This window comes from Sarcophilus harrisii, chromosome 2, assembly GCF_902635505.1.
Source record: "Sarcophilus harrisii chromosome 2, mSarHar1.11, whole genome shotgun sequence".
NCBI classification, from domain to species: Eukaryota; Metazoa; Chordata; class Mammalia; order Dasyuromorphia; family Dasyuridae; genus Sarcophilus; species Sarcophilus harrisii.
Window position 1 is genome coordinate 253,833,118 of NC_045427.1, and position 18,359 is coordinate 253,851,476.

An 18,359-nucleotide genomic window follows, 5' to 3' on the forward strand; every position below is an offset into this window, starting at 1 on the left:
TCAGGGCTGGTATTCTAGGTTGTATCCAGACAAAAATGGAACAGTTCAGGAGTGTTTGCCGTCTCCAAAAAGCAAAGAGTCTCTCCAGAGAGTATGGCACAGTGTATGATGTATAAGTGTTTAAGGGAAAATAGTTTTAGAATAGAATTTTTTCAAAAAACTACTGCGTAAATATGATCCAGAGCACTAGACTTGTAGTCAGAAAGATCTGGGTTCAAATCTTCTCTTAAACACTAGGTTTTGATTCTCAGCTTTCTCATCTATAAAATATGTTAAGACATAACGGCTTTCCTACCAAACCTATAATGCTATGACTTAAATTAAACAAGCTAGATTGTTTGAGTGGATGGAAGAGGTAATACATATCTCTTTTATTTTTGTTCCCACCCCAGAAATTGAAGAAATTTCTGAATCAACTTGGATATATGTCTTGTGCCTAGTCTATAGGGTCTCCAATTCCTGCATATGTGCTCAGTACACAATTTTAATAACTGATTATGAAATAGTCTATTTTATGAACTGCAGAAAATACATGACACAAAAATTCACTAAGTCCTAAGAAAATATAGAACATTAGGCTATCCACCACTGAGAATTTATTAAGTGTTGATTATGTGGCAGACATCGTGCTAGGTACCATAGAGACAAAGACAAGGTCAAAAAAACATGCAGGTAAGGGATGCCCAACAAGTACTCACATTCACTTTGGATCTGTACTGCCTGAGTAGCATTCAGGCTGTATTGTTTTCTAAGTAGGTTGCTGAGCTGGCACAGGATCTACATGGTCTCTTCTTTATTCTAGAGGGAATGATGCATCAAGGTACTTTTTTCCCCTTCTTTAGAAGGTTAGGAACCCAAACTCACAAATTCAGCAATGCTTGATCTTGGAGTTTTCCAGGAGGCAATTCCCAAAGTTGTTCTTGTCTAAGTTATACTGAGACTACCCTGCTCAGGGAAGTCAAAATCCCCTCTTCCCATCTTTCTCTATTCTAAGAAAAGACATTGAGGTTTAAGTTCAGACTTGTTCAAATATATGACTACTTATGTACTTCTGCTGTCATCATTAGTACTCCTGGTGAAATGACAATCCTTTTCCTTTCCTTTATTTTATCCTGGAAGAAAGTAAAGAGAATGACTTAGATTTTTTTTTCCATTCAAGGCCCCTTTTCACATGAGAATTTTGATATGACCCCAGGTATATGGGTATATAAAAGAGGTCTACAAATCAAACATTTACTGATAATAAATCATAATTTTGTGACACCCCCCCCCTTCCTTTCAGGTATAAGACCCTATATATATAACCCTTTTCAGTTAAATTGTGGTCAAGACTCACAATCTAAGAAGCCTAAAGTATGGAAAAGAGCCCCATCTGCCTGCCATTTGTTGACCACTCAGCCCATTGATTTTTATAGGAAGCCTCTAAGCCACAGCTTCCCTGGAATGTGCCTAAAAGTCCTGTAATGTCTGACTTTGGTTGACAGAGTCATCCAACTGAGGAGGTTTCCCCTGATAAACATCAATAATAATAATAATAATAATACTCATTTATTTATTGAAAAATACTTTACAAGTATATTTATTTAGTTATTACACAGACTTTATACCAATCTAATTTGAAGTGATTTGTATATTATTATTTTTTTATTTAAAGTATATTAGTTCATATAAGACGCCATGTAATAGCTGTTTCTAGAAGTTTTTATAAACAATTTCCTATGTGTTAAATAACAGCTCAAAAGAGAGCCTAGAATTACCTAAATCCTTATTAGATTAGTACAGTGAATTTATTAGATTAGTTCATTTTCATCCTGGAAGGCTGTAAGCCTTGCGCTGAAGAGAAGAAAGGATAGGAAGGAAATTTGTCAAGAAGGTAGAGTGTCTACTATGTGTCCCATATTGTGCTTAACAGTATGATATGGCTTTAGCAATGTTAGGGAGAGGTATTACCATACAAGGAGAGGAATCCTTAAAAGTCTTAGTTATGTGAGGAATGAAAGGGGAGAAGAGGGAAACCTTTAGATTTATAGGCCTATTCACATTTATGTTAATAGTGTTCTCAGTATTTTTAAATGGTAAATTGACAGATATGGATTCTTTCTTTATCCTTTGAAAAAAAAAGTTTTATTATTTTATTTCAGAATATATACTTTTCTTCCCTAAACCCAAAGCTTTCCTTTATATCAGAGATTAAAAGAAAAAAAAAATGTGCAGCAAAACCAGCCAATACATTGATACCATTTGACTATATACCACATCCCATGGTGTTATTCCTCTTCAATAAAAGGAAGGAAAAGCATTTTAGCACCTTTTCTCTAGGAGAATATAATTTTACAATTTTGTTTATATTACTGTATTCTATGTATTACTATGGTCATTGTGTATATTGTTTTTCCTAGCTTTCCTAGCTTACTACATACCATATCACTTTGCATTAAGTCCTCCCAAGCATCTCTGGATATCTCCTTATTTATCATGGTTCATTAATATTCCATCATATTTGTTTTACAATTTATTGAATCATTTCTCAATCTAAGGGCTTCTACTTTATTTCCAGTTCTCTGCTATCATAAAAAAATCTGTCATGAATATTGGATACAGGGATTTCTTTATTTATGTGTTGATCTTTATTGAAGTATATACCAGTAGGGGTTCTCTGAGTCAAGTAACAGACACTTGGTCATCTTTCTCTTTTGGGGGGAGAGCATGAGTGCTTAATTTCATATTTTTTCTGGAATGGCTGGATTCATTCACTCTTTCAGCATTAAATTTATGTGCTTATCTTCCTGTATCCCATAAAGCATTGACTATTTCTATCTTTTTGTCACCTTGACCAATTTTGTAGATGTGAGGTGAAAAAAAATTTTTGTTTTTTCATTTCTCTTATTGTAAGATATTTAGAATAATCTTTCCTATGAGTGTTAATAGTTTATAATCCTTTTGAGAATTGTTTGTTCCTATCCCTTGACCATTTATCTATAAGGAAATTGTTCTAATTCCCCATATATCTTTGATATCAGGCTTTTACCAAAAATACTGTTTTCAAAAAGTTTTTCTCAAAAGGTCATCTCCCTTTTGATCCTAGATATATTGCTTTTGTTCATTCAAATTGAAATCATCTGTTTATCCATTTATCTAAGGAAGACTGGGCTTGAAATCAGGAACACTCATCTTAGTGAGTTCAAATCCAGCCTCAGACACTTCCTAGCTGCATGACACTGGATCAGTCATTTAAACCTGTCCTCAGTTTCCATATCTGTCAAATGAGCTGGAAAAGGAAATGGCAAAATACTCTAGTGTTTTTTCCAAGAAAACTCAAAATGGTATCACAAAGAGTTGTACATGACTGAAATGACCAAACAAGAAGTTATAAAAGGTGTCTCCATCCATCTTCCTTCATTTGTAAAAACTATTCCTCTGTTATGACAAAAAGAGCTGTATACTACTTATTGATACTCCCATTTCCAACCTACATAATAGAATAAAGTGATATACTTAAAATCAGAAGACTAACTCTAAATTTACAAACTTAGTAAAGTGATTTTAGATTTGAGTCCAAATCCTGTAACTTCAAATCTAGTGTTCTTACTATCAGTGAAGATTAAATTAGACAATATGTGAACATGCTTAGTAATTATACAAAACTATAAACAGATGTCAGGTTGGAAGATATTGATCATGACCTACATTGTTAGAACAGGACCTTAATATCTTCCTCCTGATTACTGATACCCTATTGACTAAATAAGCCATTTTTAAAAATTATTTTATTTTATTTTTTTATTTTTGGCAAGGCAATTGGGGTTAAGTGATTTGCCAGTCATAAAGCTTATAAAGTGTTGTGTCTAAAACTAGATTTGAACTCGGGTCCTCCTGACTTTTAGCTGCCCCTAAATACCCATTTTCAACTGACTTTTTAGTCAAAGCCTAAGTCATTTCTTTTTTCTCACTCATCACACTCACCACATAATATATCTGTATAGCATTGGCATGAGGGTTATTTGTATCATTCCTTGTCATGAGACTTAAGAGTTCATATAATGGAGGTTTCATCTCTTTCCATTCTAGTTCTTACAGGACTATGATTTCATGGTGTTAAGCTTCATTTTAGAAAAAAAATTTTGATTAAGTAGGTCAATAAGCATATATTTAGATCCCACTTTGTGATTTTGTCTTGACTTCATGTAAGATTGATGGGATTCCCAAACCTGTATGTACTTGGGATTGGAACACTATTAAACTTGAACTAAAATTGGACAATTAAAAGGAAAATTTTTCTGTCACTTTCTCCATTCTTGTCTTCTTTAGCCTATAGTCAAAATGATCAATTGCCTTTACTTTCAGCTCAGTTTGTACAAATTAAAAGTCTAGTTTTCTAAAGAGCATGCTTAGGTATTTCTATTAAGAGATTTCTGAAAGTTTGATATCAGAGATTTCTGAAAGTTTGGTATCTCTGTTCTTACATGCTAAACCCAACAACCCATGTTACTTGCAACTGTCTGCTTTTTTTTTTTTTTTAAGCATGTTCATATTTGTTCTCTGTGGGGTGTTAATTGGTTGTCATCTCCTCCCTCATGTCAAACATTCAACCCAATATTTATATGAAACATTCATCCATATTTTTTAGCCCTACCCTGCCTACTTAATCACTGTTTGGACCTCCTCGTAATCCCAGGGTATACAAATAGTGTACTTGCATATCCTATGTCATGTGTTTTATGTTTTGATTTCAATTCATATAAGCCCCCTTTTTGAAATTTCTGGTCTTTTGGAATTCAGACCAAGACAGTCTCCTCAGTTGACCTCTAGGGGAGGGCATTTGTCCTTAGATGAATGTTCACTTGAATTTTGTGAATAATTTCATGCTCCTTTTGTAATGACTTCTTTTGTAATTTTACAGAGTACCAAGCTGCAATTTTACACTTGAAGCGGGAACACAAAGAAGAAATTGAAAACCTTCAGGTACACTTCTTTAGTCCTACTGGTTATAGGAAACTGATCTATTTCTCTCAGACATTGAAGTAAATCTTACCCTTAGATGAAACCTTTAAAATGACAATTTTCTCTGACAATACAGGTTTTGGAAATACCCAGAAAACATTTAATCCTTATTTTTCAGGAAAATCCTTCAAAAGAGTGGGAAGAGAAATGTGAAAGTCAGTGAAAGATTATTGTTATTTAAATGGAAACTAATTTAGGATGCACATGCCATTATAGTGTCGCCATATAAGAATTATTTCCACCTAGTTCTAATTTGATGGTAAAACTTTCAAGAGAAATCCTTTAAATCCAACAATGTACAAATATCATCTTTATAGACACTTCAGTGTCTGTACTGAAATTGGAAAAGTATTGGAATTGGAAAGATTGGAAAACTAGGTTATATTTAGGAAATGAAAAGTAGGCTTTATTGACTGTGGTTTTGAGATTCAGGAAAGTGAATAATAATAATTAAGGCTAAAAAGATCATTTGACATAGAGTTATATAGAATGATATGTAATGTATTTGAAAGATTACTAGGCTGCAGTAGATCTGACTTGTAGTCATAGATCAATCATCAATCAACTTCATGACCTTGAACAAATCAATTTACCTCTCTTCATTTATAAAATGAAATATTTGCTTTTTTTTCGGGGTGGGGGGGGAAATTGGGGTTAAATGAACTTGATCAGGGTCACATAGCTAGGAAATGTTAAGTGTCTGAGGCTGGATGTGAACTCAGATCCTCCTGTGAAAGTACTTGCTCTTAACTAAAGGCCATTCAGTTCTAATATTACATGAGTCTATTATCCACAAAAAGGAGTTCACATCTTTTGATATACTGCTTGACTTATGTCCCACATAGGTAAATGGCCCTCTGGGGAAGAACTGCCTTGATTACTCACTGTCTGTCAGTGTGACTAAGGTGCTATAAGCATTTTAACCCCAATTTGTCTAAAATAGAACACATTTTTTTCTCAAAGCTTTTTTCCCAAACTTCCCTATTTTCTTTTGGGTTACCTTAATTTCTAATTAGATATCCTGTGCTAACTGAAGCATCGAAAAATGAGTTGGCAGTCTTAATTTAAAAAATAGTGGGTATAAAGTCAAGTTCTTTGCAAGTTGCTGACCTTAGTGGCTTAGTAACTAGCTAAATTGATTCATCAATCTCAAATGCCACCTAGTCCCTCCTCCTTATTTTCAGGATGAGGAAAATGAGACCATAAAAGGTTATATGATTAAATAGATTTGTAGTAGAGGTGAGACTTGGAGCCAGATGTCCTGATCTCTTCCTTTACCTCCACATTACTTTCTGTATTGTATGAAGGCAATTGAAGATTTTTTTTTTCAATTTTATTATAACTTGTGAAGAAACATATTACAATTTTACTTTTAATTTCCTATTGTATATTTTCTATAGTAATCTACATAAAGAGATCCATTTCTTTAACTGAAGTAGTTTATATTTTAAGTGTTGCTTGTAGCAGCACACTATTAGATAATAATTTACATGTAGATTTCTTTTTTTTTTAATAGCTTTTTATTTACAAGTTATATGCATGGGTAATTTTACAGCATTGACAATTGCCAAACCTTTTGTTCCAATTTTTCCCCTCCCTTCCTCCACCCTCTCCCCTAGATTAGATTGTAAATTGACCAATACTGCATGTAGATTTCAGATCTCTCTCTCTCAAAAACACACACACACACACACACACAATTTAGCTAAAGAAGTCAAATAATAGATGGGAGAAGAAAGATATTCTTTAACAACACCAATGCCCAATAAAGGCAAAGGCACAAAAATTCAAGAAGGCCAAGTTGAGCTGAAAAGGGTAGAGAATTATTTCAAAACCAGTTGAGAATATTTCAAGGGAATCCTTAAGCTGAAGGCATAAATGGAAGAGGAGAGAGTAGTTAAAGGGACCTCAATATCAAAATAATATGAAGTCTTAAAGAAGTATAGAAACTCTGGGTGGATTTTGACACCAGGTTAAGATTCAAGAAAACATAAATTTTGATTAGGGTCTGAATATGCTATCACCCTTAAGTAATGATAGACAACATAGAAAACACAGTAAGAAAGATAAGTAGTTATTAATACCTTGATTTTGTTTTTAAATTACTTTAGAATAGGAATTATTAATCTTTTTAATATTATCTATCCAACTCTCTGACAATACATGGACTCCCTTCTCAGAACAACAATTTTAAGTGCATAACATAATAAGCTTACAAAGGAAATCAATTATATTGAAATAGTTGTCAGTGGAGCTTCTGTTCTAAAATATCTGGTTTACTGGTTAAATTTAACTATTCTAATTCAGTGAAATTTGTTTTAAATTTAAAAGAACAAAAAAAAGCACCATAATGTCTTGGACAAAATTTGCTTGTGATTTGTGTTTTACCTGAATAAATCATGATGTCATGAAATGCTTGGTGATTCTAGTGAAGTAAAAAACTGCTGGATTTGGAATCAAAGAACCTGGTTTATAATGCTGCCTTTGCCAACTTTTTACCCATCTATATGACCTTGAACATGGCACTTAACTTCTGGGAACCTCAGTTCTTCATTTCTAAAATAAGAGTTGGAGAAGATATCCTTTAAATATTCTTCCAAGTAAATGTTTGTGATCTCAATATTCCTTCCTCCTGCAAGACAACTAGCTTCATAGAATTATTCACTTTATGTCTCTGGAATTAGGATTTCTAAATGGAAATATATTTGACCTAGGAGCCTATGTTATTTATCTTTGCATGTGTCAACTTTCTTTTGGAAATTTCAAGAAACTATATTAAGGAACTACAAATACAAAGGACTGTGAACCCTTACCAAAGACCTTTATCTTGTAATGGATTTTCTGGGCAATTACTTTTATGTTGTTTTGATTTTATAGTCTTTATAATAAAAGTGTTGATGTTTGTCCCATTTTTTTTTTTCTGGGGTTGTTTTAAAGATAGAGGATGCTTACTATAGAAAGGGCTTTGTCTGGTTTGGAGGCAAAGGATTCTACAGATGCCAAGATTTCTTTGCAATTCTTTAAAGTAGTTAAGTTGGAAATTTTCTGGTTAAATGAGGACAGAAAACTGCTGGTATAACATTTAAGTTTGTATATGTAGTGAATTGACAGATCTAATGTGGAGAATTCAAATATTATTGAAGTTCTAGAGTACATTTAAAAAATACCAACCATAATAAAACCTTTTTACCTTCTGATACTTTCTTGTGAAAAGACAAATAAATTCATTGTATAGTTCTCAGACTCCTAATTTAAAAGCCACCATTTTTCAGAAATCAGTTCCCCTAACTGAATTAACCAATGTTGTATCCTGGATATAGGTACCAGAGCCTCAAATTAATGAATTCTCTGAAATTTTCATTTTGGTTAAAAAAAAAAAAAAAAAAAAAAAGTGTACTTTTGACATAAAGCAGAGGAAACACAGAGGGAAAATCATCACTTTGGCCGATTTAAATTCAAGGACTGGAAGAGGCCCAAGTATAATGCATGGAGTTCCTGGAATGAGTGAAGGACTTGGAGTCAGCAAGATCTGGGTTTAAAACCTTCCTCAAAAAATAGTTATGTGATTTTGAGAAATTCACTTCACCTCTCTGAGCCTCAATCTCTTCATTTGTAAAATGGGAATAAAGGCAGTATGTACTGCACAAGTTAGTTGTTAGGATCAAATTGGATAATATACACGAAGTATATTGCAAACCTCAAAGTCTGAATATTAGCAGTTATCAATCGCTGAATCCATTTTTCATCCAGATCATGATGGGGCAGCTAGATGGCCAGTAGATAGAGTAATGACCCTAAAGTCAGGAAGACCCGAGTTCAAATCCAACTTCATATACTTGATACATATTGGCTGTGTAACCTTGGGTAAATCACTTAATCCAAATTACCTAATAAAACAACAGTAACAAAGAATAAAAAACGAATGAAAATCCAAATCATGAGAAATAGAAGAATATTTATCTGATTCATAATATCCTTCTATAATATAGTCTCTTTCTTATCCACATCACTGTTTAACCACTTTTAATATCAGAGATCAGTCCTTGTAACATAGTTGATGCATTAGCTTTCATTCTTACCAAAGTGTGTCAGAGTTGTATCTCCTTTTTTAGGTTTCTTTTCATTCACACTTGGAGTTAGAAAACTGGAGGTCTGATTCCCATCCTGTTGGTCAGGCAATAAGCATTTATTAAAGTTATTAAGTAAGATATCAGTGTATAAGTAGATATTTGGCAGCCCCTGGACTTCATATAGTCCAAATGACCAGATTCCTTTAATTGTATACTTTGCTTTTATATGAAAAGTAAACCTTTTCTTACAGAATGAAGTCTTCAGAGAATTATGTAGTTGCCTTCTGAGGCCAAAGTAAAAATACAGGTTATTGGCTCAATGAATGAAATCATCATTCAAATGTTTTTAACTTCTGAAATTATATTTACAACTTGAATGAGTTGAACTGACATTCTGAAGGTTTTGTGATTTGAACCTGGATTTCCTGCATATAAATCTTTTGATAAGGTAAAGTTGCTGTTAGAAAGAAAATGACTAGCTTCCTCCTTTTCTTGTTACTTGATAATAGACCATAACTTTTTGTTGTTGTTGTTTGTTTAAATGACACCATTATCAAACAGTGATGTTCCCATCAGAACCCCATAGATTATAGTTTGAGAAATGACTTAGATTCCATCTATTCCAGTACCCCTGATTTTGGATGAGAAAAATGAAGCCTAGAGATATCAAATAACTTTTTCAAAGTCATGGGAATAAGATGTAATAGGTAGAACCAAGTTCGGCATATTTAAATCAAGCTTTGACTTCAATTTTGTTTGCTAATTCACTAATTAATTGGTATGATTAATCAATTAATAATTGGCTCCCCTTCCCAATATTATCATTTACAATAGTAGTAATTAGGAAAAAAATGATTTCTAAAAATACCTCCACAAAAACAAACTTAGGGTAAAATATGGTATAAATGTAAACTTTTTTTTTTTTTTTAAACAATACAGAGGTAGCCAACAGGATAGCAAAGTAGTTGAAATAAGCCTACATTCTTTAATTAACCTCAAAACTACAACAACAAAAAATGTTCCAAATATATAATAATAGAGGGTCCATAAATTAGATGGGAAAGCACAAATGCCACCCAAATGTAAAAGCCTTCGGAAAGTGAAAAGACTTAAACCCTCCTCATCACCAGCTTATCCCATATGTTGAGTGCCCCTTAAACCTAAATGACCTCTGTTTATGACCTTCATGTCATTGACTCACTGATTATGCCCTTATAATGGTAGAATACTACCTTAAGAGCATATTTAGGTATAGGAGGAGATAGTAGATATAGGTAGAGGAGACAGTAATATATAAGTAGAATATATGGGCCTTGGAGTGAGTTGTCAGATAAGGACAACAAATAGTCCTGGACCTCATCATACAGGACTTAGAGTGACATATCACAACAAGTTTCCTTTCTCCATTCACTGATGTTTGTTAGGGGGTGGGAAGGGAAGAAAAGATTTACAGAAGCCTTTTTACAAAACAGAAGAAAACAAAAGAAAGCAAGAATGGCTAGTACACTAACATTAGAATGGAATAAGGGAGAAAACTCGATTTTTGTATTCCAGAGACCCTGCCTTTCATAAAGGATTAAGAATAAAGAATATGTTGGCATATGGGATCATGGAGGAAAAAATAGAGTTCAGAATAGCTTCAATGGAAATAGAAAGGGACACAAGGACAAAATAAATGACTAATTCCTGGAAAGAGCATGACCAAAGAATGTTTCATAAGTTAAGAGATTAGCAATAAAGGTAAGATTAGAAATATGCTCTTAAGAGGATGGGAGGAGAGGGAACAGTCAAAAGTTTGGAAAGGGTCAGTAAATAAAACAATAAAATCAATATAATGTAAAGTCTAGCAAAAGAGAAATCAAGATGCAAAAATATCTGGAACTCTATACAAATCAAAGTCATCAACCTTGAAGATATATGAATGAAAAAATGTTAGCCAATTATCATGTGTCAAGGAATGATTAAGTGCTAAGGATACAAATAAAAAGCAAAATTGTCTGTAATCTATTTCTGTTCTTCATGGAGCTTACATTAGATGAAGGAAATGATACACATAGAAGAGTTTTGACTAGGGATGGGTATATGGAATAGATTGTACACTCTAGTTACAGCAATCACTAATTTGATCATAGACTGTGGAAGAAGTTGTCAGAGTGAAGGATTTCTGGGGTTGGGGATGACTTAAAGATCAAACCTAAAGACAGATACAATAGAATAGTGCTTACTCTCTTAAATGTTTGTTTTAAAAAAAAACATGATTCTTCCAGAAGAATATGATAAATTTTTTAAATCTGAAAACCTTATTGAAAAAAATAAGGTAATGTCTAGAACTTCTAAATACAGACAACAAATCAAGAGTTGAGATAATTTCTCAATTCAATTACTTACAAAAAAATTGAATAAATTGAATAACAGCTAAGTGAAAGACAATGACAGAATAGATAAGAAAATAAAACTCATTTTCTACCAAGAAACACATCTGAAAAAAGACATACAGAATCAAGATAAGAAGTATAACCATTGATTGTGTTAAGTGAGCCTCAGAAAATTAAGAATTGCAATAATACTATCAAACAAGGCAAAAAAATGAGATATAAAAAGTAATCTTCCCAAATCAGTAAGGCAAGCCAACGAATACTTGAACTTTTACCATGTATGATATACTTTAATGATCTCTATATGTAAATAAGGAATCTGTGCTTCATCCATGGATTCATAAAATGTTAGAACTAAAAGGGACTTTGAGGATCATAGATATAATCATTTCATTCCACAGAGGAGAAAAGTTAAAGCTCAGAAAGAAGTGATTTTGTCCAAAATGACATCGCTAGTTACTGATGGGGCCAGGGTCATAAAGAACCTTATTTCTTGATTCTCAATTCAATATTCTTTCCACTCCATCACAGTGACTTCTTTTGGAGGGGTGTTTATATGGTTGTAGTAATCATCATAAGCTCATTGGCTCAGGGCCTAAAAGAAACTATACATCAGGGATTAAATAGGATCAAAAGGTTGGAAAGTGGAATTTTAAATGAAACAAAAAGCATGAATCACATCTGTAGTCCTTTTTCCTTCAAGCTATTGATTCTTATGGTTATCAGTCACATCATCTGAAATGTAAAATTATATTGATAGAGAGGAAATGCATACATGCATGCACGCACACACACACACACACACACACACACAGTGTAGTAGAGTCAGAAGTCTTAGGCTTAAGTCATAGCTGTACCAGTTAAGAGCTTTTGATTTTGACTAACCCATTACACTCTTCATGGGCTCATGCCAACTCATATAGAGTACTCTCTAGAAAACGTCATATAGCCTCTGCTTGAAATTGTGTAGTCATGGTAAACTAACTCCTGAGGGAATTTTCGCATCACTTTAACCAAGGTTGCAATTAGCAATTTTAACATCCAGAGCACATACTAGAAAATGTAACCCAAATGCTTGAATTGGTTTTTCAAGACACATTCATTGGGCATGGACATATTTCAGAGAAAGACTAGGACATTATCCTATTTAATGGAAATCACAGATCTTTTCCACCATCAAGGAACGTAATAGAAAAGGGCTAAACTAAGATGAAACTCTTCAGGAGCAAGGAGTTACCTTATATTTTTTAGTAACTATTTTTGCTAAATAGGTGCTAAGCTAAGCTTGAATGAAGGACTCTGAGCTGTCAACAACTTCAAAATTTTATTCTATCAAAATCTTTGATTCAGAAAATGACACAATTTTAGAGGTAAAAGAAAATTTAAGAACCATGTGATAAAATCCATTGTTTTTCAGGCATTTTCAGTCATGTCTATGTGACCTCATTTTGGGTTTTCTTGGCAAAGATACTGCCATTTCCTTCTCGAGCTCATTTTACAGATGAAAAAACTGAGGCAAACAGGGTTAAGTGGCTTGCATAAGGTCACACAGCTAGTAAGATTTTAATTCATAAAGATGAGTCTTTCTGATAAAAGGTCTAACACTCTAACCACTATGCTAGCTAGCTGACTCATAAAATCTGTACGCCAAACAGGAATCTGCCCCTGACATATTTGACTAGTAATCACCTATCCTTTAATTGAAGATCTTCCAAAAAGGGAACACCCTTCCCCCCAATCCCCTGAGGCAGCTCGTTTTACTTTGGAACAAGTCTAGTCAGTAAGTTAGTAGTCAATAAACATTTATTAAATGTCCATTATATGTGGCACATGAATCTCTTGAGTTCTAGAGATATAAATATAGAAAAAGAAAGACAGTTCCTGTCCTCCAGGAGCTTAGAATCTAATGGGGGGAAGGGGAGATAACACTTAAAAGAAAGCTAAAAAACAGTGGGGTAGAGGAAGATACAATAGAGAAATACAGATGCCCTGGTGCAGTTAGGGGGAAAATGAGATATTTTGAGCTGAGTTCCCTCCTTAAGTGGAACATAATTGTTAGGAAATAATTTTCTTTCCCTCCCCATAATGTAAAATCTAAATTTGTCCTTTTTTTTTCACCTACTGCCTGAAGGACCTAAGAGGGCAGCTTTAATTCCCTTTCCATATGATAAATCTTCAAATGTTTGAAGAATTATGCTGCCTCCTCCAAATCAAGTCGTATTAAGCTTTCTACTTCTATCTGTTGAGGATTTTGTTCCTTCTATGAAAGTTTTACATATTGTATCTGGTCCCTTTAATGCAATTTTAAAAAATCATTTCAAAATCATTTCTTTGTTTCAAAATCTGATAGAGCAAATGGCATGCCGACCTTTGAATAAGGAAGATCTGAATTAAAGTTCTGTCTTTCATAATTATTAGCTATATGATGCTAAGCAAGTCTCTTGGTTGCTCAATGCCCTGGCAAAATTCTCTAAGAAATTGATTGCTATATAGATGAGTTGTTCTCCTTTGATGGTAGGTGCTTACAGGAGTTCCTTACATTGACAAAATAACATATCCTAACTGAAAAGAAAACAAACTTTTGAGTTAACCAGTACCTTCCTTCCCTTTCTGAAATTTTAGTTTGTTTGTGAGTTTGACCTAATCAGTGTACCTGAATATTTAATTACTAAAGTAACTTCAGAGAAGAGCTCTGCACTTTTAGGAACATTCCTCCTTGATGCCTCTATCCATGGAAACTTTATTATAACATGCTGTTTTAAAACTCAAACATTTCCTTCCAGGGACCTGATTTTTGCCTCAACCACAAAAGGGTCAGGGATTGACTAGAGTGATATTAATGTTAGTGATATTCTTAACTGGGACTTAAAAGCAATTATGACTGAACTAACCACTTTTCATCTCAAAAAGATTCTTTAAAACTGCAGAGGAGGAAATCATGGAGATATGAGGGGCTATTTATATGTGTGTGTGTGTGTATATTTATTTCATTTTTTTTTTTTAAGCCATTTGGGATTAAGTGACTTGCTCAGGATCACACAAGTAGTACTTCTGAGGTCGGATTTTACTTCAGGTCCTCTTGACTCTGGGGCAGGGATTCTATGCACTATACTGCCTAGCTGTCCCTACTATAATTCCCTTAGGCTTAAAACAAGCTAATTCATATAGCAGGCTGTTGCATGTGTTTTCATTTTTCACTTTGCTCTTGGTTCTACTAGATCTCAGCATGTGATTTTTTTTTTTTTTTTGAGCTATAGCATCTAGATTTTTAATGTTTTTCATTGAGTCCAGTGTATCTTAAATTCTCTCTCTTTGACCTCATTCCCAGATCAGTTGTTTTTTAATAACAGATATTTTACATGTTCTCTATATGTTTTCCTATAATTTTGTTTAATATAGTATTGTGTTCTAATATTTCTTGCGATCTCATAGCATCACTGAGTTCTTTAATAAAGTGCTTTTCATAATTTAAGGAGTAAACATTAATATGAATATTTTGTTTATCTGAATTGACTATCTTTTTGGAATGAGGGAAAATATGATTTCTACCAAGAAAAAAGAGTGGGTTTCTGTCCATAAGGTACAAATAATGGTGATTCTAAAGTCTAGGAGGAGAAAAAATGAGCAGTAATCTCCACTATTTTCAACTTCCATATGTTGAATGAATGAAAGGTATAGACTAGATGAGCTATTCCAACTCTATCACTCTATTCTTTGATTCTGTCAGTTAAAAAATATAACTGGAGAGTTAAAAGGAGTGAAGCTAGTAAACAATTTTAAAATGTTACAATTTAATTCATATTATTATTAAATATATATTGATATATGAACAAGGCAGTGAGACTACCACCCCTGTTTCACATGTAATAAGATGCATTTGTGATGACATTTTCAGTTCCAGACTAATACTAGTAAACTGAATCATTTTAGGTCAAAGAACTAATATTTAAATAAACAAAGTATTCTCAAATCCTTTTATAGACTTTTCTATAGTTATTACATGGCAAGTATTTTTGGCTCCATTTTTGCCATATAAAGAAACTGAGGCCAAGAAGATGAATGATTCTCCAAAATTGCAGTGTAAGCTTTTTCCCAGTCTCCAAGTTTACTTATTATATTGAATAACTTATGACTTAAGATTAAAAAATTCTTATGTAATAGAGAATTTTGTTTTGTTTTAAGTCCTTTATTTTGCCTTAGGGTCTTCACTCCCTTGATCTCCCTCCTCCCTCTGCCCTGGACTAACAAATTGAGCCAAATATCTTCCAAGTTTTATGACCCATACTTCAAATTTGGGATCTTTGGGCTCATTTTTACACTTTGTTCTGATTCTAACTTATAGTCAAGATATGTTATTCTTGGAAAAATAACAACTCATTCTTCTTTGTTTGTTCCTAGTACCTGAGAAATCATTTGATAATTTCTACATAATAAACTCAACAATTCCAAAACTATTGAGGGAAAAATACAGTGCAGATATGACCGCTCTGAGATATGTGAACAATCTAAATTTTTCTCTTTTTGTGAAATAGGACATTTCAGTTTGCCTTCATTTCTGTGCTCATCAGTGAAATAATGGGTCCAGATCTTATTCCCTTTCTTTATTCCAGTTGAAGACCTTTTATTTTGGTATCTAACTTAAACTCTTGGGACCCAATTCCTTTAAAAAAAAGTGCCTTTTAGCAAAAGACAACATGGAATGACTGGTAGAACATTGAACTTGGAGGCAGATAAACCAAGAATTTGAGTTCTGCCTCTAATACTTATGAAGTGATGTGGCTATAAGCACCTCATTGTAATTTTACTGAGCTTCATTTTACTGTTCTGTAAATTGGAAGTAACAATAATAATTGTAACTCCTTCACAGAATTGTTAATATGTTCTTTGCAAGCCATAAAATATTATGTAAATAAATTTGTTTTCATTACACCCTATTACCTTATATGTAGGTGCTTAATAAATGTTTTACATTCCTGTGCAAAGTTAGGTACTTTAGAAAATTTCATGATTTCTTTTTAGGTCACCAAGGTCTCATTTAGTAACATTGCTTTCCCATAGTCTTAAAATGGAAGGGCAGCTTGGGATAGTGAAGATTATGGAACCTGGAATAAAGAGACATGGACTCCATCTTTCACTAAGGGGAAAGCCTAGAGCCAGAGAATTTATAAACTCATCCCAAGTGCATTGGAATGTTTATCCAGTGCAGATTCCTGGCTTGCCCTGGCTACTCAAATCGATTTATATGACCTTGGAAAAATAAATTCACTTTTCTAGGCTTCAATATTCTGATCTGAAAAATGAAGGAATTAAAGTAAATTATCTCTCATAGGTTTCCAAGCTCGTGAATTTATTCATCATAGAGTAACTTCAGCATAATATTGCTTATATATAGTTTAGAATCATTGTATTCCTGTCCTCTTTACCTTTTTAATATCAGTTACTTTCAATCCCTTCTTTTTTTTCTTCACATTATCTTTTCCTTTCTCTAGTTTTCCCTTCATTATTTTCACATCTTTATTATCTCCTACTTTATTGGAAAACCTATTCATATGTATAAATCATGTTGAATTTCCCAAATTTTCCAAATGCCCTAGAAGGTGATTTGAATAAGCCACTTAACTTAGGTCTGCATATGAGTTCCCTATCATGCAGCAATGCATTTAAGCCAGATATGACCTGTTTGGTTTCCTGCTTCTCTTTTTGTGAAAAATGGAAAATAATACATATCCCTCATGTATTTTGTAAGAAGCAGTTACAGATTAAAGAGATTGTGGCTTTGAGTAGTGTCATGGAAATGCCAGATGAGTTTATCAGTTCCTAACCACTAATGTGACCAAGGGAAGGAATGGGGGGAAAGAGATGTAAGTAGTTACTTTACCAAGTAAGCTTTTCCCTTTATTCTGTTAAATCAGGATCATAGCCCTTGGCACAGGCAAAACTCTTTATTAGAGTCTCTAGTGGTTCTATTCATTGTTAAATGCATTCAGGTTTATAATAGCTTGATTAGGCTTAAAGGAATGTAGAAATGAACTCCAAGCTGGATGTGAATTTATGCTGTGTTTTGTTGTCCCTAGTGGAACAAAATTGTGTGTCTCCGTTAGGAAAAACTGTGCATTTTCTTAATCTTTTTGTGGAAATAAAGTTGAAAGTGCCACAAAATAATTGTATCCATACAATGTACCCCTTGGGCCCACTTTTTCAGACTTATATTTTGCTGATGGAACTAAAATGAACAGAAATTGTGTTGGAACTGAAGTTATTGGGGTTTAAAAATAATTTGGCTGATTTGCAAAATCTTATGTTTCTCACTACCAACACTGAGCAGATAATCTATTACTTTCTGGGAAATGGAGGAAGGGAAAAGGAGAAGAGTGATTTACAATCCAAGAATCATTTGTACACCTGCATAGAAACTGTTGATATCACCACTGTGACACAGTGGAACCATAAGGCTCATGGTATAAGACTGTTAGCTTAATTGAACTTTTGATCAATTTTCATGTGCCAAATAAAATAGAAGTATAGAAAAACCAGTTGCATTGGAAGTGAAGTCTTCCAAACCTCTCTATTTGCATTTTATGATTTGTATGCCAGTTATCACTTTAGGTCACTAAATAAAAGCCAAGAGGCATGCTTCAAAAAAGTCATTGGGCTTCTATGGAAAGCATGGAATCTGTAGTCAGGGACTAGATTTGCTTTCAGACTCTGCCACTGTCACCTGTGTTATATTAGAGGAGGCATTTCATCCTTCTGGTTTCCAGTGTATTCTTCTCTAAAATCAAGTAGTTGCATTGGACAACTGTGAGCTCTTTTCTAGTTTTGAGATATGAATCCTGATTTGGGGCATAGAATCCTAATTCAGAATTGTTGTGGAAAGCTAGAACTATATAAGCCTGAAGGCATTATATAATTA

The 18,359-nt window shown here is 33.4% G+C and overlaps 1 protein-coding gene across 2 annotated transcripts in view; it reads left to right on the forward strand.

The window, feature by feature from the left end:
• FMN1 (formin 1) overlaps window positions 1-18,359 on the forward strand; it is a 477,206-nt gene that overhangs the window by 212,326 nt on the left and 246,521 nt on the right. For both annotated transcript variants that reach the window (XM_031952031.1, XM_031952033.1), the window contains one exon: window positions 4,901-4,962. In XM_031952031.1, coding sequence (XP_031807891.1) covers window positions 4,901-4,962 — 62 coding nt within the window. The remainder of the gene's footprint in view (window positions 1-4,900; window positions 4,963-18,359) is intronic.